This window comes from Platichthys flesus, chromosome 2, assembly GCF_949316205.1.
Source record: "Platichthys flesus chromosome 2, fPlaFle2.1, whole genome shotgun sequence".
Classification (NCBI taxonomy): domain Eukaryota; kingdom Metazoa; phylum Chordata; class Actinopteri; order Pleuronectiformes; family Pleuronectidae; genus Platichthys; species Platichthys flesus.
This window is the reverse complement of record NC_084946.1, coordinates 24,002,665-24,028,607: the sequence shown is the minus strand read 5'-3', so window position 1 is coordinate 24,028,607 and position 25,943 is coordinate 24,002,665. Positions and strand designations below refer to the sequence as shown.

Below are 25,943 nucleotides of genomic sequence, written 5' to 3'. Positions count from 1 at the left end.
AACTTCAAAAATCCCATGGCTATGATTGGCTATGAGTGGATATGATTGTATTGGTCAGCATTACTGTACAAGGTTATGAGACTTTAGCTTCATACAATAACAGATATGAATCACAATGTACTGCAACACTATGTTTACAACAAGGTTAAATTAAAAAAAGAAACTTGCTGGAAGTCTTTGGAAAGGGATCATTCGCAATTGCTGAACATTTTATTTTTGTATTTATTATGTGCACAGTCAAACACTTGCATTTTTTGTTGGTGTAGCTGGTCGGCCGGGCTCTAGACTGAAAACTTGATTTTCTGAAACATCAAAAGGAAAAATTAATTGGAAATTTACTTGTTGCTCACCGTTCTGCCAGATAACACAGAGTGGAGTAAACGAGTGGAGGCTCTGCATGGTAATGCATCGGGCTCTTTTCATCGTGTCCTTGGTCAGAACACAACAACGTGACAGCTCCATGTGTTCTCTCATCCACTGAGGGGAGAGACGTGAGCCAGCAGCCCGGCTCCCTGCCTGTGCAGACACCACAGCCTAATGGACGACTCCGCCAACCTCGGCACCTCTGACAATCATCTGTGCATAGTTAAGCACGGATATGACAGGAGGGCACAGGGGACAGTGGGAGAGGAAGAGGAGGATGGATACAAAAAGAAACGAGGGACAGAACCGCAGGATGAGAGGAGAGCTCTCGTTCTGTGAAAGTGTTTTTCTGTGCAGCTCCATCAGGCGCACTTCCAGCATCAGATCTCTACAAACATTGACCTACTTCTTAAGGAAAAAAAAAAAAAGAAACACTGCTCAAAGCGTTCAACGGGACCGATTCCACCCATGTACGTTAAACGTTTTTCATTTCAGATAAGCATGGCAAGCGAACCCCCCTCCATTGATTTCCTTGGGGGGGAAAATCAATGGGAAGAACACACGGGGAGGAGAGGTTACATGGTTTGTATGCAACGTGCACAAAAGATGGATTTTGTGTTGACAGGGGAGACGTTCGGGAGTGTGTTACTGCACCAGAACGGGACCGCTGTTTAAAACACTGTCTCATACACAGGTTCCATTTTTATTGCGGCCTGTCTTTCTGTTGACTTTGGCCCAGACTGGCTTTAGCTTAATGCCAGACTGGGACTCAAGAAGACAGGCGAATACTAATGCTCAGCTCACAGTTCAGATCCATGGTTTTCAGCTGTATTCCACACTGACTGCTAAGTTCTGATCTCAAATCTGTCGGGGGGGTCGACCCGCTGTTGTACAATCCTGACTCCAGTATGTGCTGTCATCGAATGGGACAATATGTACTGAAGAAGCCCAAAGGCCAACAAAACACACAACAAGTGCCAAGACTCACACGTTTGATTCTGAAGTGTTGTGCTGCACTTCTCAGACGTCACGTGACCGAGACTTTTAAGCTGCTCACGTTTCGTCTCCTGCCCTCGGAGACAAAGTGGAGCCGCCGCAGTGGAGCACCATCGCAGCTTGAATGTCTGAAGGGCTGAGAGCTCCACTACTCAGAGTTGATTACCACCAATTGCAGTGTGTGTGTGTTTGTGTGTGTGTGTGTGTGTGTGTGTGTGCCTCTGAAAGCGACAGAGTGGAAGTGCATAGGCCGACAGTGAGTGATTGACCAATCAACTGATTCATTGACCGACACAAAACACCGGATTTGAGTAAATAAGAACGTGAACTCACAGAATTTGCGCTGAACTCAGGATAATATCCTGAAATGCTTGATGACTTTCTCCTGAGTTTCTTCTGACTAACCCCCTAACCCCTTTGGACATTGTCCCAATGTGACAATGTGAGACCACAGCAGGAGATCCTCTGGAGGATAGTTTGTGACATTTGTAACTGATGTAAAAAATGACAAAGATATCAAGAGAAGTTTTGGTGACGAGGAGGAACAGTGTGGTCGAGGCGCCGTAAACAAAAAACATTTGATTTCCACAGCATAATGAATAGATAGTCAGAAATAAAAAATTCACATCATATTGCTGAATGGATCTGTAACTTTTAATATCTCTCTTTTTGTTTTCATACTGTAATTTGACGTTAAGCTTTTGGCATCTTTTTGCTGCAAGATTTTCTACTTTCTTATTCTCTTACATTTTTCACCGGGTAAGAGCAGCATTAATATCCATGAGCCATACAGCTCTGACATTTCTGCACAGTCTGCGAATGGAGGAATAAAAACTCAGACTCCAGTGCTTCATTTACTCCTCACACACACACACACACACACACACACACACACACACACACAAACACACACACACACAAAGCCCCATTTAAAAAATGTTCCACAGACAAATCCCCAATGATTTGCATCCAAAGCAACATTTCCTCGCCTCCTCACTCCCCATCCTGACGTTTGGGCCTTTGCATCGGGGGGGGGGGGGTTTAGAGGCGATGCAGTAAAACGGAAAACTGATCTTCAGAGACAGCCAATCACCGGCCACGGAAGCCCACCCTGTTCAGCCAGAGAGAGAATCCATCAGGGGCCATTCATCAGGTCTGGCTGCAGAGACTCTACCCTGACCTTGATGTGGCCCTTGGTGCCTGGGGGACACAGACCCCCCCCCCCCCATTCTATCAATGTGCCAGAAGAGCTGGGTGATTGCCACAGAGGTGAAGGTCCACAGAATGACTGCAGGGTTTCTGTGTGTGTGTGGAGACACATGTGTTTACTCCTTACTGACGTTACACCAACAAAGAGCGGAGATGTAGAGAGAGACGGACTGCTGCCCCCCCCCAACACAGAAAACCTCTTGATCTTTGATTAACGTCTGCCGGGCGTTTGTATGTGTGATGCAGTCTCATCACAAAAAGTCGTATCAAGGACACAGAGCAAAACCTTGAACTGATAGTGAATAGTGGCTCCCTCCCTATTCATGAGCCTCCACAGCTAATAGCCTGGGAGACTCATAAAGACGGATCTCATCTTATCACCACGGAGTATTAGAGCCAGTTAAATGGAAAAAAATATGGATTCTTTAACGAGAAAAAAGTCGGAACAAGAATAAAGTCGGAGGCCTGTTGTCATGAGAATTGAGTCATAGTCATAGTGTTACATCAAAGGGGGGGTGGGGGGGTATCAGATGATGAGCTGATGTCATGGGTTCCCCTTTTTCTTTTTCAGTCTTCATATTGAGTTCCGATTACCCACCATGCAGCTTGCCCACCGACCGCTCACTCAATCAGATGATGAGCTGAAGTCTGCTTTAGAATGAGGAACATGAAGCATCTTGTCATGTTATACTTTAGGTCTTATAAATAATGAATTGTTTCCCGGTGGTCCACAGGTCATCGGTTACATCTGCGTTCTATTCAAAAGGGGGTTTCACAGAATGACCGTGGTTTGTGGTTCCAGAAGAAGGAGAACATGGGTTCCCCTTTTTCTTTTTCAGCCTTCCGTTTCATTTTGAGTTCCGATTACCCACCATGCAACTTGACTGCCAATGCGGCCTCATATTCATTTCCTTTTCTAATGTGTAGTTTTCAAACTTAACTGTTTTTCCACTGCTTTCCAAAAACCTGTTAACAAACTAAGCAGCACGCAGCGGATGCACAGGTTTTGGAAAGCAGTTTATTTGACTCCTGTATTGCCGTCATACGTTCGACTATCAGCTCTTATCATATCTTTATAACACAACGTGCATGACTTAGCATTTGCAGCTAGGCGTCATCATGAAAAGAGGATTTCATTACGTCATATTTATAAAACGTGCTTCATCTCAAGCCCTCTGAACTTCTCCACGATCGTGACTCCACCGCTTGTCGACTTGTGTTCGGTCTTCGCTTCAGCTCGGCTCTTTTTTCACAAACTCTCGACTGAATCACTTAAAAGGAGTTTTTAAACTTCAGCCCCTGGAACATTTTTACATGGCAATAAAACCATAAAGTGTTTTTTACAACTCTGCTGCGTGCAACCTGCTGTGCTGTAAAAAATTACAACCACCGGCGGGTACACACCTGACCCAACAATACGGTGGTAATTGCAACTTAGAGCTTCATTTCACTTTTACCGTTCAAAATAATAATAAAAAATAAAGAGTCCACAGTTTGACGTATAATATTTAAATATGGAAATGGAAACACATGACTCAACCCTACAAGTCGATTCCCGGCAGCTCCATATAAAGCCGTATATTATTAATCCCCCAGGCAAATTGTATCACTGGTGCATGTTGGACATAAATAACAGCAGTGTGCCTTCTGCTGCCGGTATGTATGTGTCAGAGAGGAACAACTGCTGCAGATCTATATTTGTCACAGTCGCCTGCGACAGAGGGCACCGGCTCCGGCTCCGTCAGGCAGCACCACAGCCTGCCAAGTGTGTCAGCAGGAGGCGCAGGCATCGGGGGGGGGGGGGGGGGGGGGCGGCTCACCTGGGTGCAGCAGCAGAGAGAAGATTTGACGAGCGGGAGCCAACGAGGGATTAAAATGCACAGATGCTCCGAGGATATAGAGACTGACTGGAGGCGGCGTCTCAGTCAATCCATCATGTAGTCACCGTAGTCAAATACCCCCCCGTCGTTTAGTCCTAAAGAGTTAGAATATACCAGAGACCATCTCTTGATCCTTTTCCAAATACACTACAGGTGCCCCGTCTGGGCCACTTGTTCCCTACTGAGGATATAAATTATGGAATAAGCTAAAAATAAATACTCTCTCTCTTCTATAATGTAATTTTCTAGCTCCACACTTTCAGAAAACATGACTGAAATGGGAATAAATATACTGATCACTGATTATTGCTGCAGATTATCAGTTACCATTTAATATTTGTTTTATCTATTAGTTTGAGGTCTTATTAATCTATTTTTCCAGGGGCTCAGATTAAATGTGTTTCTCATTCTCAATTTTGTTCTCATCTATGTTGGGTGATCTCGACTCATCATTTAAACAAACAACTGAAATACTTTATTTGTGCTCCAACAGGAACTCATAACATTAGTCTTTGATGATGGCTCTATTCTATTACAGTAGGACAGGCTGTTGCGGCTCAGGAGGTAGAGCGGGTCATCCACTACAGTATTTTGGTTGTTCGATGCCCGGCTCCTCCATTCCTCATGCCAAAGTGGCCTCGGGGCTAAAACCCAAATTGCCTGTGACGGCTGTGCTGACATTGTGCGATGGAGAAAGTGCTGCAAGTAGATTCACTGCATAAATGTGAATGGATGACCGGCAAATCTGAGCTGGCCTTGCACTTTGAGTGGAAGACTAGAAAAGTGCTACATAAATACAAACCATTTACCATTCTGGTCAAATGCACCAGTGAACCGTGCTGGTTCCCAACACTATACAGTCCCAGGCTCCAGGAATATGAATGCAGCCATTACTTTTTTTAATCAAAAGGGAACAGTGGATTCACAGTTTAATAGTCAGGCGCCCATATGAATATCAGGACAGCTTTTTCTGTACGACACGTCAAATGTCTTTTGTAAAGAAGAAGAAGAAGAAGAAGAAGAAGGAGGGCTCCATTGTATGAAGAATTGATTCCAGGTACTTCTCACTTTCCGATTTATCACATCAGGCTCTTGGCGCTGCCTCGGGTTTCCAGCACAGAGAGCATGATGAGAGGGGAGAACAGCAGCCGGTCAAAGTATTGCATTACCTTTGAAAGTGAGGGAAGAGGAAATGGAGGGTGGGAGTGTGCTGCTGAGGGCTCTACTTCATCCGAGATACGAGGAATCCTGCCATCTTGTTTCCTGTGAGTCAGAGAGGACGGAAGGGTGGAGAGAGGGAGAGAGGTTAGCACTGGCTTCAAGCTGAGGTTGTCGTTTACGCAATAAGAGCACAGGAAAACGTCTGCAACACCATTGATTCAAACCAGTGAGGAGGACCATTCAACTCTGACTACAAAGAGGAGGATGTTATTATTTCACCACTGTCCTGAGAGTGTTTCTTCAGTCAGGAGTTCAGTTCTCAGGACGCGCCCCTCCGTGGGACTTCCTACACTCTACGCTTTTATTTCCTCTTTTATTTTGTAAGAGCTTCCCTAAGGTTTCTGTAGATTTCCTACCTCCTTGTGTGATTATCTGCTCCGCCCGATAATGTGTTGGAACCAAGTGGCGACCCCCCCTGATGTCACCCATTGGTTCCTGAACTGCTGTTTCTCATCTTGGGGCCTGACTGAGAGCTCGAGGACGCTGCATGCCAACCCACACCTGAGACTTGTAACCAATGGACAGTGCTACCTGTCAATCACCTGTCAATCACAGCCAACTGACAATGCATACTTTGCTTTATTTGAATATTTGCTATGGGGCCGTAATTGACTAAATTTACATCATGCAGTATTGAAGAATACTTGAAAGTTTAGCGACTGAGACTATAAACTCACAAGTGAGAATAAGTTATTTAATTGTAGACTTCTATAGAAACATCTTGTTGCAGCCATTGGAGTCGCCCTCTGCTGGTAATTTGGGAGAATACAGGTTTCAGGCACGTCCATATTGACTACCTTGGACTGAGTAGTGTTTCACCTCAACCCAACAGGTACTTTCGACCCGACTAGAGTGACAAGTGACCCACAGGTATTTGTTTTTTACGTCCAAACGCAAGTTTGTGTTTTTTCCCCCAACTCCTGAGTATAATGCAATTATTGTTACCATTCTTACAGCTTGTAAATTACATTTAGAAGACATTGGTTGAGGTAGATTGTTTTAACACAGGCAAAGTTTGAACCCAAAATCACAAGCTGGTGCCGTTAACTTGACATTCACTGCAGAAGAGGTTGAAGAACCCATGTAAAGTATCCTAGTCAATCTAACTAGTATTTTAAAGTGAAATTGTTTTCTGTAATTGTTTTTGAGTAATTGTTCAACTTCTGTTCAACCCTACACAAGCGAGTAGTGGCCGAGCCTGACCGGTATTTAGTTTTTCTGTCAGAATCCATCAGGATCAGGTCGGGCAGCTACGCTCTAGTCAACACTGGCTTCACTCTCCAAACCTATAAGGTCCACGTCCATTTTAATATACACTCTATGTTTGGAACAGTGTATTTCCCCTTCTCCGTTTGCCTGTTCTTATGGGTACATCATATCCATACTGCTATATGTTTTGAAAATGGCGTAAAGACCCAAGAGGGTGTGAATGCCCACGTTAACGTCTCCAAACGTTTCTCTCCGGCCAGACTAAAACACAGACTCCAAACTTCTTCATTTTAGTGGCTCTCAAACTCTGCAGTAGTGTGTGGCAGGTGTATCTGTAGCAGAGTTTATGTGTTTTCAAAAATCTGTAGTAGAACGGATGTTGCATAATCTCTCTCTCCTTCTTCAGTCAGTCGGTTCTGTTCCTTCAGAAACATCTTCTCTTCTTCTACAAGGTCCTGCACTTTACTTTACAGCTTAGCCTGCACATACCCTCACGTCGGAGGCTATGTGTCGGGTTCTGATCAGAGGCGAGAGTGTGAAACTGTAGATCTTGAGAGGTGCACGGGGGAGAAAAGTAGAAAATGTAGAAACCAGAGAGAACAAAGGGTAAAACTGACACAAAGCAGAAGAAGAAAGGATCCTCTGCTTTCATCTCTTCACCCGCTGCCCCTCGCCGCTCTTCCTCCGCTCCTCTCAGCCTCTCCTCTCAGACGATTCTGGTCACAGCATATTACTTCACACTTTGTCTCACGCAACAGTCACTCGCTAGAACTGGCAGCCCGTCTGTGCATGCATCCTGTTCTGCAAACCTGCAGCAGCGGGCATTTCCAAACACTGCTCGGGCGGCAGAGAGAAACACAAACCAACAACACAATCTGGTTCATTTGCTGTTAACAAAGTGAAGATTTGTTCTCTCTCTTGCGTAGTCACATATTTCCTCCAGCCTGGCACAGGGTGCTTTAGAGGTGGAGCAGTGGAAATAGGATCATTTACAGTACGGGTCTTTCTTTCACGTCACTGTCCATTATTTGAAATGGCAGCTTTTATCTCACAACACATTGCCTATTAGCTGGGGAGAGTCTGTAAGTCTGAGCAGCCAGAGCAGCACCTCTATCAAACAGACTGCTGACCGGGATGAGGTGAGGAAACCTGTTTCGTCTGATCTCTGCTGAATCCGGGAAATATGACTGAATGAGACTGTCAGGTTTTTTCCCCACATCATCCTCGGCCTTGTTACGTCTTTTCATATAATACAAAGGGATCACTAAGAGGATATGATGTTAAATGCTGCTTCAAGCCCAGAATTACACAAAGAAATGTCTCACTGAGCTTGTTCTGATCAGAGTGTGAAACTGTAGATACTGTACTATTTTTTATATACTGTCTAACAATAACATTACCATCATATCATCAGTACTATTACCATCATCTTGCCACTGCACCTTATCTATCTATTTATCTTGTGTTTCTGTTTTTATTCTTCTACCTCAATATTTTTTTATTTTTATTTTATTCTATGGTATTGTATTCAAATGTACCGGCTGCTATGACGACTTAATTTCCCTTCGGGGATGAATAAAGTAATCTATCTATCTATCTATCTATCTATCTATCTTCTACCTGCAGGTTATGGTGACACATGGTGTAACTTTCCTATAGGAAGAATTAAAGTGGCAAAGACAAAAACATATCTGAAAAGCCCAATAATTAAAAGCGCCCTCTATAGCCACACATGGTTGTTAATTCTGTTGGTATCCACGCGATAAAGTGGAGTCAATGTCTTTACAGCATAATCCCACTGAAATGACACAAATGATCAGTAGATATTACCCATGATCCCCGGCTTCCTGAACCAAACGTGCAGCTGCTGTAACAAATCCACCATACTCTATTTGGACTTCTGGATATTATAAACGTTTCCTCTGCGATGGTTGGAGATAAACTCTGGTTTAAAGTCTGAAGTTCCATCGGGCAGGAAACGGACAGTTCAGGGTGAGGAGCGGGAATCAAAACCCAGTCAGAAAAACCATCAGACGAATTCTGAAGGTTTTTTTATGTTCGCAAAATTATCAACAGCTCAATTTATCGTTTGCACAGGAGGTGCGAGTCACCAGCTGCTTCAGCATGAACACAGCGAGCCCACACTGCCCACATCCATAATGAAGGGCCAACGTGCAAATCAATCTTTATTTAGGAAGAGTCAATAGACAGAAAGATGAAGGCTGCCTGTCTGCCGGCCAATTCCACTGCTGATGTGCCCTGTGGCTCTCATCACAGAAGATGAATACATTTGTGTGGTTGTTGTTGTTATTGTACGAGTGTGTGTGTCTGTGTGTGTTCTTCAGAGAGAAAGTCACTCAAAGCTGAGTGGTCCAGTTTGAGGGTTGAATCTTGGGTTTTAAGGTTCCATTTAAAATAAGGTACAAGGTAAAACATATTCTTGTTGATTAATTAAATTTGGGTCATTACTTGAAAAGGTTTTATGTTAACAATACACACGTCTTTCCTCATTCTGTCCATCGCTGCAGCTCCTCTTTTCAGCCTCTGTCTGAAACACCTGGTTTTAGCTCCCGTCCCTTTAAGGCCCCTCTCTGTTTTGATTATTTACCTGGCTTTGTTCGGCCGTGAGCCAGATGAGACACTCGGGTTTCATGGTGCAAACATTTGGCATGTTCCTATATACTCGATGTACGGGCTGGACTCCTGACGTGGCTTTTCAGGAGCTTCACAAGCTTCTCCTTGGGCTTGTTAACTTTGCAGAACTTAAACATACACAAAAAAACTATAAAACACACTCGACAAAAGCTAAAAAGCTAAAGCATCACGTCTCCTTTGGGATTGAGGCTTGGTACTTATGTTTTGGGGTGAAGGCAAAGGGAATACATGATATGTAAATGTATTTACCCAACAGGCAAAATGAAATAGGAGAGCGAGAGAGAGAGAGAGAGAGAGAGAGAGAGAGAACGCCCTCATTGCATTGATTTGTAAGTCTGATAACAGAAATGCGTTCAGTAAATGGGGGTAAATGCTAAGTTTGACTCAGGGAAAGATTTCAAATCACAGCGAGCGTACCTTATCAAAATGTCATCATCCCGACACATGCCAGGGTGACACTGTACGATTTGTGAAGTCGCAAATCAAAGAGGGACGTGCAGCAGTTCATCATCTGCTGCAGAGAAGCTGGGGTGGATGTTGTTAGCGTGCGTGTGTGATGAAGAGTGTGATGAAAACCGTTTTAATCAAGGTCATAAAAAAATACAGTCGCCTACGCAGCTCCTGTCATACGGTGATATTTCTATAATGTTCTCAAGGTTATCACACTTATATGAATCATTGTATTATTAAATATATATATGTACTCCTGCAGTGATTAAATATACAACATCTTCTCCCTGTGTTTCAAAATAAAAGCCACAACAGATCCTTTCAGCCAGTAAAAGCCCAGGTGTTGTTAACAATGGCTCTGTTCAGTTCAACCTGACCGTGGGACAGCGTGGACGCCACCAGGACACACAAGCTGCAGCAGCTACATGGAACTCAGCCATTATTCATCTCACCATTTACACTGCTGGGAAAAACCCACAAAACTCCAGTCGACCAGTTCCCATTGTTCTGCAGCCGGTGGGCATCGCTCGCATTAATGAGACTGACGGGACCAAATGTCTGCAGTGACAAAAGACTGTAATCTTTATTATTACTCATATTGTTGTATAAACCGCCACTAATTGGCTTTTTTGTCATTGACTAATTCAGTGGGCGAGTTATTTTGTCAATCCATTGAGATGATAATTGATCATTTGAAAAAAATTGAGTTCCCATTGACCTACAGCTCAAAAACCAAGGATACTAAGAATACTATCATTGAAGTCATATTTTCTTTGTCATTTTTAAAGGTCCTTTGAAATCACAACCTTATGGTCTCAACACGTGGCTTTAATTTTCTGTATTTCAGTTTAGCCGCTGATTCCTCCATGATTCTTAGTTTTTCAACAGTTTTCTGTGTTTTAGTAAAGTTTCTTATTTGACATGTTACTTGTCCCTGCTTGTATTCATATTTGAAACACTTCTACTTCATCGCTGCCCATTTTAAACATGTTTACAGGTGTTTTAGTACGAAATGCTACTGATATAATAATCGTACACACATTTTCCTACGCGTGATGAGTTATAATAACAACCATCAGCTGAACTGAATGCTCCAGTGGGGGACTGTGCACCAGGCGACACACGGCAGGTGAAGCCTGTGCACAGCAGCAGCCGGGTGGCAGGTCGCTGTGCCACCTGTGGACAGGTGACTGGCAGCCATCCACAGCAACACTTATCTCCCCGGTTAAAAATAATGACAGTTAAGCTGTCCATTGCCGAGTCGCCCACACATCACTCCAGTCCAGGTGAAAGGTTCATTCTGGGGTCACATCTGATCCAGTGGCTGCACAGAGCCAATAAAGAAGCTGATATTATTTGACTTTTAGGAGCATGTGGTCACATTTGTGTTACTTTAAAAGCACCTGCTGCTCCGTGGAACAAACAAACAGTAATATGTAGACAGAGCTTCTTCTCTCTCTACGGAGGCAGAGCTCTGGTGGCAGCGGCAGTTGTGTAAGTTTGTGTGTCACCTAGCAACATTACCTATTCCCAGTATCACTGCAAGATGCTCTGTTTAAAAAGTAAAATATAAAAACTGTATGAAAGTTAGAAGTATTATCACCAACCTCATGAGTTGTGTAGTTTTCTGGAGACTGAGCAGATTTGAAATAAGGAGCTCCTGCACTCCAAGAACAATTTGGTTACACATTTTCCTCTATATTACATGTAGGAATCTATAACAGGTAAAGAGACTGATTAAAAAATGTATAATCTAAATACTAATCTCCAAATTAGTCAATGTTTATCATTAACTATATGTAAACATAAACGTTAAAATATTGTTTTTAAGCAAAATTGCCAGAGTTCTCATTTTCTTCTGCTCAGCTTGAATGGAGCACCAGAGTAAATCTCCAGGGCCAGTGATCCACAGTCCAAAAATAAACCCATCTCCTCCATCACGCTCTTTACTTGATGGAATACGATGTTGAACATATGTTCTCATCTTAATTTTCTGGCAGCGGGAAGCTTCCAAATGGACACAAAGAATCCTGAAACCAAATCCACCGGTTAATCCCGTGTGCTGCCCACAGCTGCCTCCACAGCCTGCTGGGTCATAAGCTCCGATAAGAATCCACCATCTGTAGTCCGATCGCAGCTCAGCCCTGTCCAGCACCTGCAAACACAAATCAGCCGGGAAACACCGACTTCCCCGCAATCTTAATTTGAAACCGTCAACCTGAGTGGGATGGGTTCTGGAGAGAGCTGCAGCAGTCAGAGGGAAGAGGGTCAAGGTCGGGCAGGTCAGGGGCTGGAACTTTATTCTAAATGTTTAATGCCGGTTTATCAACCCACTGTCCAATAAGAGATTTCCTGTTGCTACTTTAGGAGGCAAGAAGTTCCAGGGTTTGGTTCACTGGCTTGAAATAACACAAGCACTTTGATCCTCTGTATATTGTGGTGAGTCATGCTTAGTCATCCTTGGAATGATGATGGCCACGGAGAAAGTGCAGTTACATTTTAAGAAGTAGGTGCACACTGTGTTTTCAGTTGAGCTCGACCATAACATGGATTATCCAGTAGGATCGGCCGACGTGAGCCTGTCACAGACGTGTCGATATCTGAGTTCATGTTTGCCGATATGCACCGATATGAAATCTTTAATTTTAACGAATAAACAATGAAGAAAATATGGGCATTCATTTTTGCATAAAAAAAGATGTTCACTTTCTTAATTCAAGTTTTATACATTTGACTTGATATGTGTTTTTGTCCATAGTTAAACCAAATGTGAAATAATAAGCCTCACTTACATATATCATATAAAATATATATTATATCTGCAGTGGCAGCAGCCCCTAACAAATCTGTCCTATTCCAGCTCTGCTTTTTCCTTTTCAGATGTAATGTTGGATGCTTATTTGATCTTTAAAGATATGATGATTATAATGTCAACGTAACTTAATTGGATGATAATAATTACATTGACTTGGCACCACAACAAGTCAATTAGCAGTGGTAGAGTTGATTTCTCATCCGTTTATCGGTCGTGGTGCAGCCTCTACGCCAAAGGCACGTGTGAGTATAACATTTATCAGAAACCTGCAACGCGTCTTCTGGTGAATTCTCTTGGCCTCGGGCTAAACATGGGTTTAACATGACAGCTGCACATGCACCAGCTCAACAGATGCAGTGGTTTCTTTAGCACACACCCGGCAGCCACAGGTGCTGCAGGGAGAGTCAGGTTTTATCAGATCCTTTCTCTATTAATGGCAAAGTAACTTCTCCACTGAACCTTTGCAAGTGGAATTCAGCTCCCAGTGAAGGACCTCCGGGCGTCTTACATTAATAAAGAGATCTGAAGTGCCGTCACTTTCTTTGTAGCTACGGCCCAAACGAGCAATGATTTCTTTGCGCAACAAGCAGGCTGCAGACTACTGGGAAACAGAGATGCATATTGATCTGACACATTCTGGTAAGCCCATTTCCTAACAGACAGATTTGACAGTGGATTTGTGATTATAGATCTGAACATACACTGGTTCTCTCAATGAAACGGGGCTTTATATCCACAAGAAACCTCCAGGGTGAACCCTTCTGTAAGAACAACTGAATGCAGGAACCAGCAGGTCTTCAGCAACATGTGTACATCACCCAGTAAGCCACCAGTCAGTACTTCTATGGTCAAGGTTAATCTGAAGACTTTGGAGAGATCTGTCTCAATCTGTCTCAGCGTGAGTCCAGCCAATGAGCTTTCACTGCCTCTGCCAACACTGAGCCGAAAATGAGAAATGAGGAAAAACACTTGCTTTGCTTTGCTTGCACCCGTTAAAGGAGAAAAGCTGTAATTGGATGTTTGCTAATAAAACACAGTGTCGTCACCATGACGACCTCAAGTTGCTCCATTAAGACTGAAATTAAAAAAGCAAAAACCTTGGAGACTTTCTGGCGCCTTCTTTTCCCCTTGTTCGTTTTTTTATACAAAAAAGTCAGATGAAGCTCACCTGAACCTGAACCTGAACTCAGAGCTGAATCTGAATCTGCCAGTTTATCTTCACTGGAGCAGCCTCAAGGTTCTTTTTCCTTTCAGAGCCATTACAGATTAAATCCTCGCTGAGGGCTCCAGCTCCAGAGATTCATAAATACTGAACAAGAGTAATATTCAGATCAAATTTTGTTCTGTTTTAAGAGTAAACACTTGCTTGGCTGGATATTTTCTTCCACCAAGAAATCCCCAACACACACACACACACACATGCACACGCACACACACACACAAAAAACACACACACACACACACAAAAACACACACACACATACACACACACGGAGAGTCAGAGACAGTACAAGTACACATAAACCGCTAAGCTTTGCAGGTCCACTTAGAAGAGAGCAACTAATCCAATCAACTACAGCAGCTAATGCACAATGAAAACAGAGTCATTTACTCTGAGACGCCAGTCGGCCACTTCCTGGGTGGACGAGGGAGAGAGGGAGAGGGGGAAGAGGAGGGAGAGGAGGGAGGGAGAGGGAGACGTTCAGAGAGAAAGTTTGGGGATGAAGAGATCAGGACAGATCAGCCAGCAACGGACAGAGATCTATATCACACTCTTCTTGAGCTGCTTCCATTCGTCTTTTCACTCTGTTTGGTATCGACTTCAGCTCTGTCTTTCTCAACTGATCTCTCAGCAGCTCACAGGCTCTCTCCATCATCTCACCTGCCTCACTCACGGCTCAGCCTCTTCTCCTGAACAAGGTTCGATGCTCCGCCACACAACCGCTCGCTCCGTGCGTCCGACTCTCCGTCCTCCAGCACCTGCTGTCGGAGATCAGCCTCTCCTCCTCTCGCATGATGCTGAGAGCAGCCCTCCCTCCATCCTCCCTCTCCGTTCCACCCTCCCTCTCTCTTTCCTCTCTCTCTCTCTTTCCTCTCTCTCTCTCTCTCTCTCTCCCTGTTCTCCTCACACACATGCGTGCCTTCTCCTGGCTGCTCTTACTCCGAAGCGAGCACAAATGCACTCCTCTCCCTCTCCCCGACTCCTTCTGTCCCTCCCGATGTCTCCCCTTTGTTTGCTTTTCATCTCCACCTCCCCCAATTAGTGTTTCCCCTCTTGATGTGCGAATGACGGAGTGTTCTCCATTCAAGCTGTGGGTGTTGCTCTGCGTTTCCATTTGCCTCAGTGAGTCTGCTCGTTAATGACAGACCCCCGCACATTCAATGGGGCAAAAATTCTGCAGGCGGATGGAGGCTTGAAAGCTATTTTTTTTGGAGAGTCTCATTTGGGAGTGACATCAGATCTCCCGGTCCTATTATCTGCCTCGCTTCTGACAGCTTGTTCCCACATCAGAAAACACCTCCTGCATAAAATAGCCCAACTATCCCTTTGTCCATTTGACACATTAGTGGCCGGCAGTCAGATGAAAAGCTCTCAAATGCTGCTGATTTTGCAGCAGGATCACACACAATGGGGACGAGAAACCATGCACAGCCAAAAGAGGAATAAGCACAGGACCGTGTTTGTCCAATGTTTTGCTCAGAAATCACATTTTCTCCTGTTGTTTTTTGGTGGGAGGCTAAATCCTCTGAGATCTGCACAGAAGCCCTTCAATGGACTTCAATGTATGCTGTCCTGCAAGAAACACACAGTATCTACAAGGATTTATAAATACCAAATCACTCCAGTTGAGTTTTTATGTCAATTATAGGAGTTAACGGTTGAGAAAAGTATTAAATCCCCACTCAGTGAGCACACACCTCCCCTAGAGAGACCAGATCTCCACCAAATCTCACAAAAGTTTAACTTTTTTCATCAATATCTATGAATTATTCTCTGAGAAATCAAAGAAAATGTTGAATAATGTAAAAAGAGTCGAAAGAAATTAATACTGTACCCCCCCCCCGCCCCCTGATCTGGAGCCAAATTAAATTTGAGTGAGATCTTCCCTTCCACGAAAACACAACCTTAATTGATGATTAAAACTTTGTCACATAAATCGCATCTCTTTACACAAGGCTATTCAACCAAAGATAAAAAAGATCTATACGTAATAAATCACACATGATCTTACCAATAATGATCCATCTTTTGGAAAACAGTGTCAGAGAAGCTAGCTTTCCAAAATCTTATGCCAACCCTTCCTCCTCCTCCTCCTCCTCCTCCTCCTTCTTTCCTCTGAAGCATTTCCTCTGATGGCAGATTTAGCTGCTTGCTCAGGTTTCGGTTGTAGATGCAGCAGGAGTCCCGAGCTGCAGAAGCCCTAATGCTGGTGGTGCCAATCGATAAACCAAGCTGCCGGCCCTGAAACGAACCCATGAGGGGATGTGGGGCGAGCCATTTGGCGGCCTGTTGGCCAGTCCACACCCTCCTGTGGGTGTAATGTTACAGGTAGCCCAGAGCCGGGTTAGGCAGACACACACAAACACAGACACACACACAGGCAAGTGCACAACAATGAAAGGAGCACACAAAGCCTGTTTTCTTTGCGTTTAACCGCTCAGGAGGTTGGGTGATACCGGATAAGCTGTGTTTGTGGTTTCCCAGCAGAGGTCTCAGTTTAAGCTGCACCTCACTCACCCGGGGGGAGGATAGGAATCACCAGGAGCAAAACCAAGCCCCACACCGCGGCCGAGAAGGAGCATGAAGAGTGCAGGTTAAATACGATCAACACCCTCTGCCTGTGACAGGCCTCCGAGTCGCCTAGTGGGCCGGAGGTGAAGATGAAACAGGATCTCTTCTCACACACAGCAGAACAAATGGTCGAGCCGAGTCGGGGGGGGGCGACCAAACAAGTTTTTTCAAGAGAGTACACAGGAATTCAGGATTGGTGTGTGTGCACTTATAAGAGCAAATGTATGTGGGTCATGCTGAGACTCCTCTGACTCGGTTTTCTTCCATTTCTCATTTCATTAGTTCCATCCCCCTCTCCGTCTCTTGCTGTGACTGTCGGCCTCCCACTCTATTCACAGTCTTCTCCTGAGGCAGCTAAATTTATGTACACACCACTAAACTGCGGAGAATACCCCTTGAAAACAGCACTAGCAACACTTTCGTTTGCAAGAGTTCTGTGCCCGTGACGCCCAGGACACCCACACAGCACGTGCTCAAGTCCCCCTCCTCTCAAACCCAATTTCCACTGGCGGAAAAAACCCACTCACTTCTTGGAAGGGCCACGATCGGCGCTCACTCACGGGTTAAATAACTCTGCAGTAGACGCAGGCTTTAGTCGGCAATGATGGAAATATAACACCCAGGCAAACGCACTAATTACTCCTTCTTCATTTTAGTCCCCACTTTATGATGTGTATGGAACTTGTGGCCGTTTGGGGCGTAAACAGCCATTAACGTTTGTTTTGACATTTTCTGGAACAACAATCAAGAGCAAATTTTATTCTGAAAAATGCAAAACGGATTTTCTGAAACGTGGAAAAGGCAAAACTCCTCTCCTGGCAATGGGGGAAAAGATCAATGAATTATTTGGGTTCATAAAGTGGGTTCATACCAGCATATATTAAACCTGCATACCTGCTAATTTTGGCATAAAGAGGTAAAACACTGTGGGGCAGATTCAGGCGCATCCAATATTCTTTTCATCATATCTGTCTCTATGAATCTGCAGTTCTTACATCAGTTCCACTTGTTTTTCGAAGTGGGACTTTGTTATTTAGGCTGTGAGGACACTTGGAGTGAAGCTGGAACCTTTGTACTCTGCAGTTGCTTCGTGATTTGAACTCCTCAGTTTAAAAGTCACCACTGATGTCGGTCGTCTTTTAAAAGCACCAGATTCAGCTCCATCAAATGTCTGGCAGCTTTACGAATGGGTGAAACCTTTAAGATTCTGGTGGATGCAAAGTGAAAAGTACACGTTGTATTATGACAGAAAATAAATGAAACACTTTGGTTTGGTTATTGGTCAGTGCCAAAAAAGCTGAAATATTATGCATCTTCATTGTCTCTATGAATAACAAGGTTTCTGTAACTGGGTGCATTTCTGTCATGGAAACAGACACTGAATACAAATTTAGAATAATAGTTTACATTCTGCCATTGCTTTTCCACTACTCTAATGATGGAGCCCTGGTTGCAGGGATATTAAAATAAATGATGCAATGTACCGACAGTTGGGACAGAAAAGGAGACAGCATGCATGCAAATACTAATGTAAACAATACAGCATGCACTTTTTTTTGTAAATGGCTCTCGGCCCTCGAGGACACACATTATTAATTTCAATAAGAAACACTTAATATAAATATAACTTTTGCTTGATTAAAATATCCTGAGGGTACCATAAAGCAGGAAAAGCTTTATAAGATGAGTTTCTACTGAAAATGTAATTAACGTGTGGAAGTGGATGCTTGGCCCTCGTCCTCCTCACAGCTTGAAAGGTGGAGGAGGAAGTTCTTCACCACTGCCACGGTGCTGTCAGCACTCCCAGAATCCCGCTGGCTCCCATAATCACCTTGCTTTCTGGTGGCCCTCTATTGATTCTGGCAGTGATAGAGCTGGACCCTTACTGGATGTGAAACCACAGGACAGCCAGTGGAGCAGGCAGCATATGGATTCCGTGCTGTAGCTTGGCCACAGCTCAGCAACACAGTCCCCTGATTCCTTGTCAGACTATCAAGTGTCGTCCTGAGTTTCATTTGATATAAGTTGAACCACTACATCTCAATTTCAATGTAATAGACAACACTGATTAAGACTAGAAATACCCCCATGTGGTTGAATCCCTTCGTCACCAAGAGCAGTTTCATCCACATCATCCTTTGTGAGGCCACTGCGACCTTGACCTTTGACCCCCCCAAACCTAATCAGACAATCTGTCAATAAAAGGGAACATCTGCGCTAAATTTGAAAGAATTCCCTGCAGGTGTTCCTGAGACATCATGTTCACAAGGCAACACATGTGTTTGTGAGGTCACAGCACCCTTTACCTTTGAGCACTAAATTATAATCACTTCATAATTCTGGTGTTCTTGAGATATCGTGTTCACAGGAATATAACAGATGGACGAACAAACAATCTGAGAACATGAGGCCACCGGCTGCTTGCTGTTCCCGACATGGAGGCTGCAGATAGCTGCATGAATGGACCTTCTCATATCCGCCCATTGATTCTCTGTACGGTGCATTTTGAGCATCAGAAGAAGCTGACTTGGAATGTATCCCAGCATGCAGTTCACTTCCATTTTATATAGTGCCAAACTACAAAGAACGCTATCTGAAGGCCCTTCACAGAGTAAGGTTGAGACCTTACAGTTTTACAGAGAGAGACCCAGCAGATCTCACAATTAGCAAGTACAAGGGGAGGGAACCTGGAGCTGAACAGCACTGAGGGGTGAGTGCTCAGCTGCAGGTCACCGGTTAGGTTGACAGGAGATAATTGGGGTATGAGAGAGAGAGAGAGAGAGAGAGAGAGAGAGAGAGAGAGAGAGAGAGAGAGATCAGGAACAGTTGTGTAACTATATTGAGAAGAAGACACACAGGTTACACAGGCTTGTAAAGACTAACACAATCGCATTCAAACCTGTGGGAAAAGTATCCAAATTGCCTGATCGTGCATGTTTTTGTAAAAAACACAGAACCAGTTAACTGCACTAAGATTATCATAATAAACTAGTATATTCCATCCAATGCTATAGTATGTCTGTATATGTACTAGTCTCAGGGAACCCTGTATCTTTCCGATGAGGTAAAGTAAGATACACTTTCCCAAGAACAGATTGCTCCAAATTAAACTTCTGACAATATGTCCTGGAATGAGTGGATGTAAGTGCAGTGGGCTCCAGTGTCTCTCAGTGATTAGAGTCATTATGTGGACATGCAGGGCGGTCAGCTGCTGCGGCAGTGAGGAACAAACACACACACAAACACACACACACACACCCACACACACACACACACACACACCGAAAAAGAGAAAACGCAGTAAACAACCCAACTAACCTCAGGCAGAGAATGAGGCTGAGAAAGTGAAGAAGACGATATACAACTGAAGAATAACCTATGAGGGCTTAGTTTTTTGGGGACCCAGAAGCTGACATGGACACAGCCAGTGGAGCTGGATTAAAAAAGGAGTTCATGAAAAGAATAGCTAAGGACGGATAAGTGAGTGCTCGGGCTGGCAGGCTGAGTTGGGGATTGGAATGGTGCAGTTTGGCAGGTGGCTGAATGGTGTGGCGTGGGGAGTGGGTTTGAGGCATTGTGAAATGAATGGCGTGGCCGGAAAGATGCTGGCATCTTGGTGCAGAGGAGATTACAGGTCAGTGAGGAGGAGGAACACGAAGACTGAACTTCACATTAAGAAAACGCTGAGCAGCTGAGGAAGTAGATACCACTGAGCAGGCTTGCGAGTCTGGCGTCGGGGGTGGACGGACAGCCGGGGTGTTTTGAGATTGATGAGGTGTGGAGTGGAGCCAGGTTAGCCAAACCCACGACACAGAAACACATAAACACCAAAGACTGTATATAAAAATGGTTGTTCTGTTCCAGAAACCTGTATTCTGTTCTATGAAGAACAGGGGGCGACACCACTAGTTGCAAAAAGCAGTACACGTCTATGAACGTCTATGAAATGAAGTTTCAACAATGGCCGAAACTCTTTGAGGAGACTTTGAGAGTTGCTAAGTTAATACAAGAATATATGATATTAATTTACATGGGCACAGGGACAAACAGCTGTTATTGCCCTTTATTAAATGACATTATCACGATCTCCTCTACTGTCGCCTTTTTTGTTGTTTTCAGAAATTCTCGACTCTGCAATGTCCCCTATATTGGATGTATTCCTTAACATGAATGCTGGCAGTGATGGTTACATTGTTTAAAACAGACATATGTCTTTGCGTAGTTAAAGGCAGCATTGTAAGATAGATGATAAAGCACGGTATTCATTTGGGTATTGATGCTGTGTGATTGACAGATCGTACCAATGGGCACAGGTCAAAGGTCGTACTCCCCAGTACGTGGTCGCTTCTGGTTTCAGAAAAAACATATGGCCCGGGGCAGAAATGCCAAACTCTTCAACCTGCTCACTTTGGACTGTGGCAGGAAGGAGACATCCGGTGTAGACTGGGTAAGAAGATGTTAACTCCACACAGAGAGGTCCTGGTCCTGGGAGTGAACCCTGTGAGGCGACGGTGCTAACCACTGCGCCACCGTTCCGCTCCTCACACACAGACGAGAGGAAACAAAAAAATAAAACAACAATTCATGACTGGAGTCGTGACACAGCAGCTGAAGATGACATTCTGGTATATGACGTGGGAATGTTGGACCATAAAACCCACGTACATGCTTCAAAATTGGTTCGAGTTTCATCTATCGTCTAGAACTGTAGAGTACGTTTATGGCTCTGTGGGAAATCGAGACGAACTCAAACCATTCGCCGCTACCGACTACACACCGAGTGTTTATGAGTCATGCTGGAATTTTCTATTAGGAATCGCAGCATGAAAAATAACATTGACTTCGACATTGTCCAGACAAAAACCAACGTCAACTGCAGTCGGCTATATTTAGAAACATGTCACTGGCTGCATTTCTGTCATCGAACAACTATTGCTGTGGATCATGAACAATGGAACACAAAGCCTGAGTGAAGCAGCTGAAACACTGACGCATTACCCCCCCCCCCCCCGCAAGCTCCCCTGCTTTCTCCATTCCCACTCAGTGAGGTATATGTACAGTGCGTAAATGAAGTGTCTCCTGAACTGAGACGTAATAGGGCTTGATTACATGGATTCGACCTCCCGATAATGTCAAATGGCTCCATTAGCAGGCAACGTTACTCCCTCAATACGTCTGAGCTTTGCAATTAATTAGCGGAATACGTCTTAACTAGCTTAGGAGGCCAATGAAGCACAACAGGGGAGGAATGTTGTAATTGCCGTTTTAAATCATCTGCAGGGAAATGGAGAGCGGACCAAAAAAAAAAAAACTTCATTCTTACGTCTGAAAGCTGAAAGCTGAGCATTATAGGACACTACTTCAGAAAGATTCCAGCCTGCCTTCCTCTTTTCTCATCCACCGTGGCAGCTGCACTCGAGCATGTGTCCGACTGAACAGGTGCGTTGACTAACAGGCGTACCCCATCTGCTGAAATAACCTCCATCATCACCGTGCGGCTCTCTCCCGGTGTCCTCTGCACGACCTTTGCAGTCAGACCACGTTGCGTCTGCACCGGGGGTCACCTGGTCCTCAGTGAACCCACTGAGGACCAGGTACTACCTGGTATTGACGTGGCAGCAATGGCAAAGAGTCAGTGCGTCAACATAGAAAACAGCCTGAGAAGCTTTTATATTCAAGATGAAACTCAGCTGGATTGACTTTGTGAAACTCCTCAATAGGCAAAAGAGGAGTTGAAATAGATTGTGTTCTGTGCAGATGACATACAGATTAATATGTATAAGCACAATCAGAGAGAATGGGTCGAGGTGGCAGCAGCTTCAGCAACGTAGTCTCCCCATGCCTTTCACCAGCACTGGTTTCCAGCTCTTCCTGGAGAATCCCATGGCTCCTTTAAACGTGAAGGAGCACTCTCTCTACTCCAAGCTCCCTTTAGATGTCAGAATGCTGTACCCGCTCACTGATGAGCTCGGCAACCCCACAGAGAAAACTCATATTTACTCCTCGTGTTCACAATCTGATTCTTTACCCAAAGCTCACGGCTGCTATCGATCATTAAATCGATATCTCTGCCTTCCAGCTCCCTCCTCACCACGACAGTCCAGTGAGAGGACTGCAATTAAACTAACTCTGCACTAATCTGCCTGTTGATCTCACACTCCATTATGTGGGTGAGATACTTTAACTCCTTCAGGTCACCCCTCACTACACATCTGGGTTAGACAGGTCTGTCCAGCTGTTGGTGATCAGTTGGTGCCCTAACCCTATATCAAGCCTTGGGTGTTCTGGTACCTGATAACTTATTAACCACCCTATGCACAAAAATAGTTGTTTGTTGTGGCCAATCCACGATGGGTGTAATAATAAAGACCTGGTTCAGACTAGGCTGGGCATTTCTACCAATTATCTGCTGCCCACATGAGCAGTGGAGCTTCCCAGGGAGAGAACACAGTCCCCAGTCGCTGCCCTTTTGAGGAACCTCTCCAGTTGCTCCAAACTACCTCTGTAAGAACAAACAGCCAGCGGAACAGAGGCAGCTCTTCTGCCCTCAGAGGATAAATCGAAAAACAGCACCGCTCAGCTGGGACTTGTGAGTGTGGCCTCGTCCAATAAAGGTGGCAAAACAACAGGCTTTTCTATGTGTGACCTACTGTGTTCTATAAATTACTGTACATTAAACTGTGAAAATCTACTGAAACAATCTTTAGTTTGACCTTTTTATGTAATGTGATTTATGAGATTCATAAGACTTGTTCAGACGTGTATTTAAATCCTCTAAAATAAATCACAACTGATGGTCAAGATAATATATATGAATAAAATAATAGAGCCCTGAATATTTTTAAATTTCATTATGATGAGAATTGGGAGCTGAGGTCAAAAATGTGATCACTTCCTCCCCGAGTGAACTGTGATGTACTCACGTGGTAAAAGTATTGGAATAATACTTTGTGATACTAGTACAAAGAACGTGGCTTATCAAGCTGCGGGGGACAGAGGGAGAATCGGGTTGTGGGAGCTGCCTGAATGAAATCTAGTCCTGCAGACGCCATGGTTTTTAATGGACATAAAATCTACCTCAGTCAGTGTGTATGGAGGAAAGGATGAAGCCAGGGGAGGATGAAAAGATCTGTGCAGAGCACCAGATGAGCAGCCAAGACGTATACAGTCAAAACCGATGGGTTTGAAGATTTACGCAGCTTCATTAAGGGATGGGGCTAAATTACAACGAGGAACTCTGGACACATTGTCACGTTTGAAGAGTTATTTCCTGTTATCCGAGGAATCCACAATAAAAACTATTCTTTCCACCCACCAACCCATATGCCAATACCGTAGCGTGGTGGTAATGCTCAGTTGGTGTGGGTGTGTTGAATTGCAAACTGTCTCTTTACTAAAATTGATGATTCTGGCATCAGGGGTGTGCCGTCACGCCGAGACTCTCCAGGAATGGTTCGATTCCCATCACGGTAAATTCACTCTTTCCTGGCAATCACACTCTGAGATCAATTGAACATCTGTGAAATGTGAGGACATCAGGAAGCAGTGAGGGAGCGTGCAACACAACATTAGAAAGACAGCAGTAATATCTTGATCAGAATGTCCAATACAGCAAATGTTCAAATGGTTTATTTGTCCCTGCGATAAGCCGTCCCCTGACTCAGTGGGCGAGCTTTGCTTTGTTTATTTCCATTGTTCCACAGTTGGTTATTTTCTCTTCCTCCTCACGACACTGAATTAGGAGGAAAGATGGCCGTTAACAGCGATCCGAAGTGGCACACATCCCCAATTAAAGCCTCTGTGGCTCGCTCCTTCTCATCGTCCGCTGAGGAGCTCTTCATTACCACCCAGCTCCTCGTGTCAGTCCGAGGGTCTCTCAGACCAGAGTAAGTGGCTGCACGGCCACAGATGTGTGCATATGCTTTACATAATATATCAATAAGGAGTGTCCCTAACCAAACACGTTCATTAAAACAAATTTTTCATAAATAATTCATAGATTTGGTGATTATCTGCATCACTGGACATACAGTAATGCAAAAAAAAAAAGCCATTTGAATGATTTTCCGCCATTAGAGCAGAATTAAGTTGTGAAGGGAAGAAAAAAAAAAAAGTCCACATCCGGAAAATATCAGTTCCTGCAGAAAAGCCAGGACATTTCTTCTGGCCTCCTTACCGCAGCACGGCAGGAGCTTTAGACTGAGGAGATAAGCACCACCATTATCGAGAGCAATCAAGTTAATGAGTGCTTAATTGGGAACACGTCGTTGGGAACGACTCAGCACCGAGACGTGAGTGTGTTCTCACTTTGCCTAAGGAGCACTGTCCTACCCTAGTGAATCAGAGTTATTTAAGGTACAAGAACACAAAGAGAAAAGTCCTGTGTGCCAGGGTGAGATGGAGGAGACTCATCACCAATGAGAGAAAAGTGTGAGTGCTTTGTGTTTGTACTCACACACATACACACACACTCACACACACCTGGCTGGTTCAGGATAATGGTGTAATAGATTTGAAGCAGTGGCTATGGCAGAGGATCAAGGAGGACAGTATTTAATGACGGACACTGAAGGTCTGCTTCCTTCCGAGGACACAAAGGCCTCGACCGAGGTGTCTGCAAAGGATGTGCCAAAATAAAATGATGTGGTTTATAAGGGATTTCGTATTTGGTTAAACACTTTGTCCCATTCTTAGCATTTGGTCATTAGAGAATGGCCTTTCACAGAAATATGAATTCTGTATAAACCTCCCTTTACACTGAATTCTTTTCAAACATTTCCTGCACGTCCTGATCTCGGAATCCGTTCGCATGAATTATAGTTATGCATTGTTTTGTCGAGTTGGACGTATAGCCTATGTTATGTGCTGGTTGTTGCCTGTAATCAGAAAATAGGTATTATCACAACCATACTGTGAAGGAAAACGTGAATAGAGTCAAAGCGAGTGTGGTATAGCGATCAGAGTGTTACTCTTAACTTTCCTTTTGACAAATTAGACACTAGTTTATAAACCTTTATGGAGCATGATCCAATAATATATGAGCAAACTTTATATGGAACAAAACCTACTTGATTCAGAGAAGAATCAAGAAATCCCTCCTGGGGCGGAATGAATGATTAAATAGTAGGTATGTGGCTGTGGGTAGCTAAGCTGTTTAACGCCAGTGTAGCCGGAGACTGATTGAATACACAATGGGTCTAATGACTCAGTGATTATTATCAGAGAGCCGTATACTGTGGATAACTATCGACTGCTAAAACCAACCTGGAGGTACCATTACCATGCTACACAGCCCAGTTTGCAACAGAAACCAAACCCTAATAATGAAATTCAGTGGGTGTGTGAGCGCTGT

At 44.2% G+C, this 25,943-nt stretch overlaps 1 protein-coding gene across 5 annotated transcripts in view; it reads right to left on the bottom strand.

Moving 5' to 3' along the window:
- Positions 1–25,943, bottom strand: part of rap1gapb (RAP1 GTPase activating protein b) — a 96,458-nt gene that overhangs the window by 26,837 nt on the left and 43,678 nt on the right. For 4 of the 5 annotated variants that reach the window (XM_062407150.1, XM_062407126.1, XM_062407127.1 and 1 more), the window contains exon 3: positions 5,618–5,711. Coding sequence is in view for 3 of the 5 variants with exons in the window: in XM_062407126.1 (XP_062263110.1) it covers positions 5,618–5,711 (94 nt within the window). In the remaining 2 variants the exon portion in view is untranslated. Of the gene's footprint in view, positions 1–5,617; positions 5,712–14,680; positions 14,793–25,943 lie in introns of those variants that run through there. The other variant, XM_062407142.1, reaches the window with a different exon arrangement.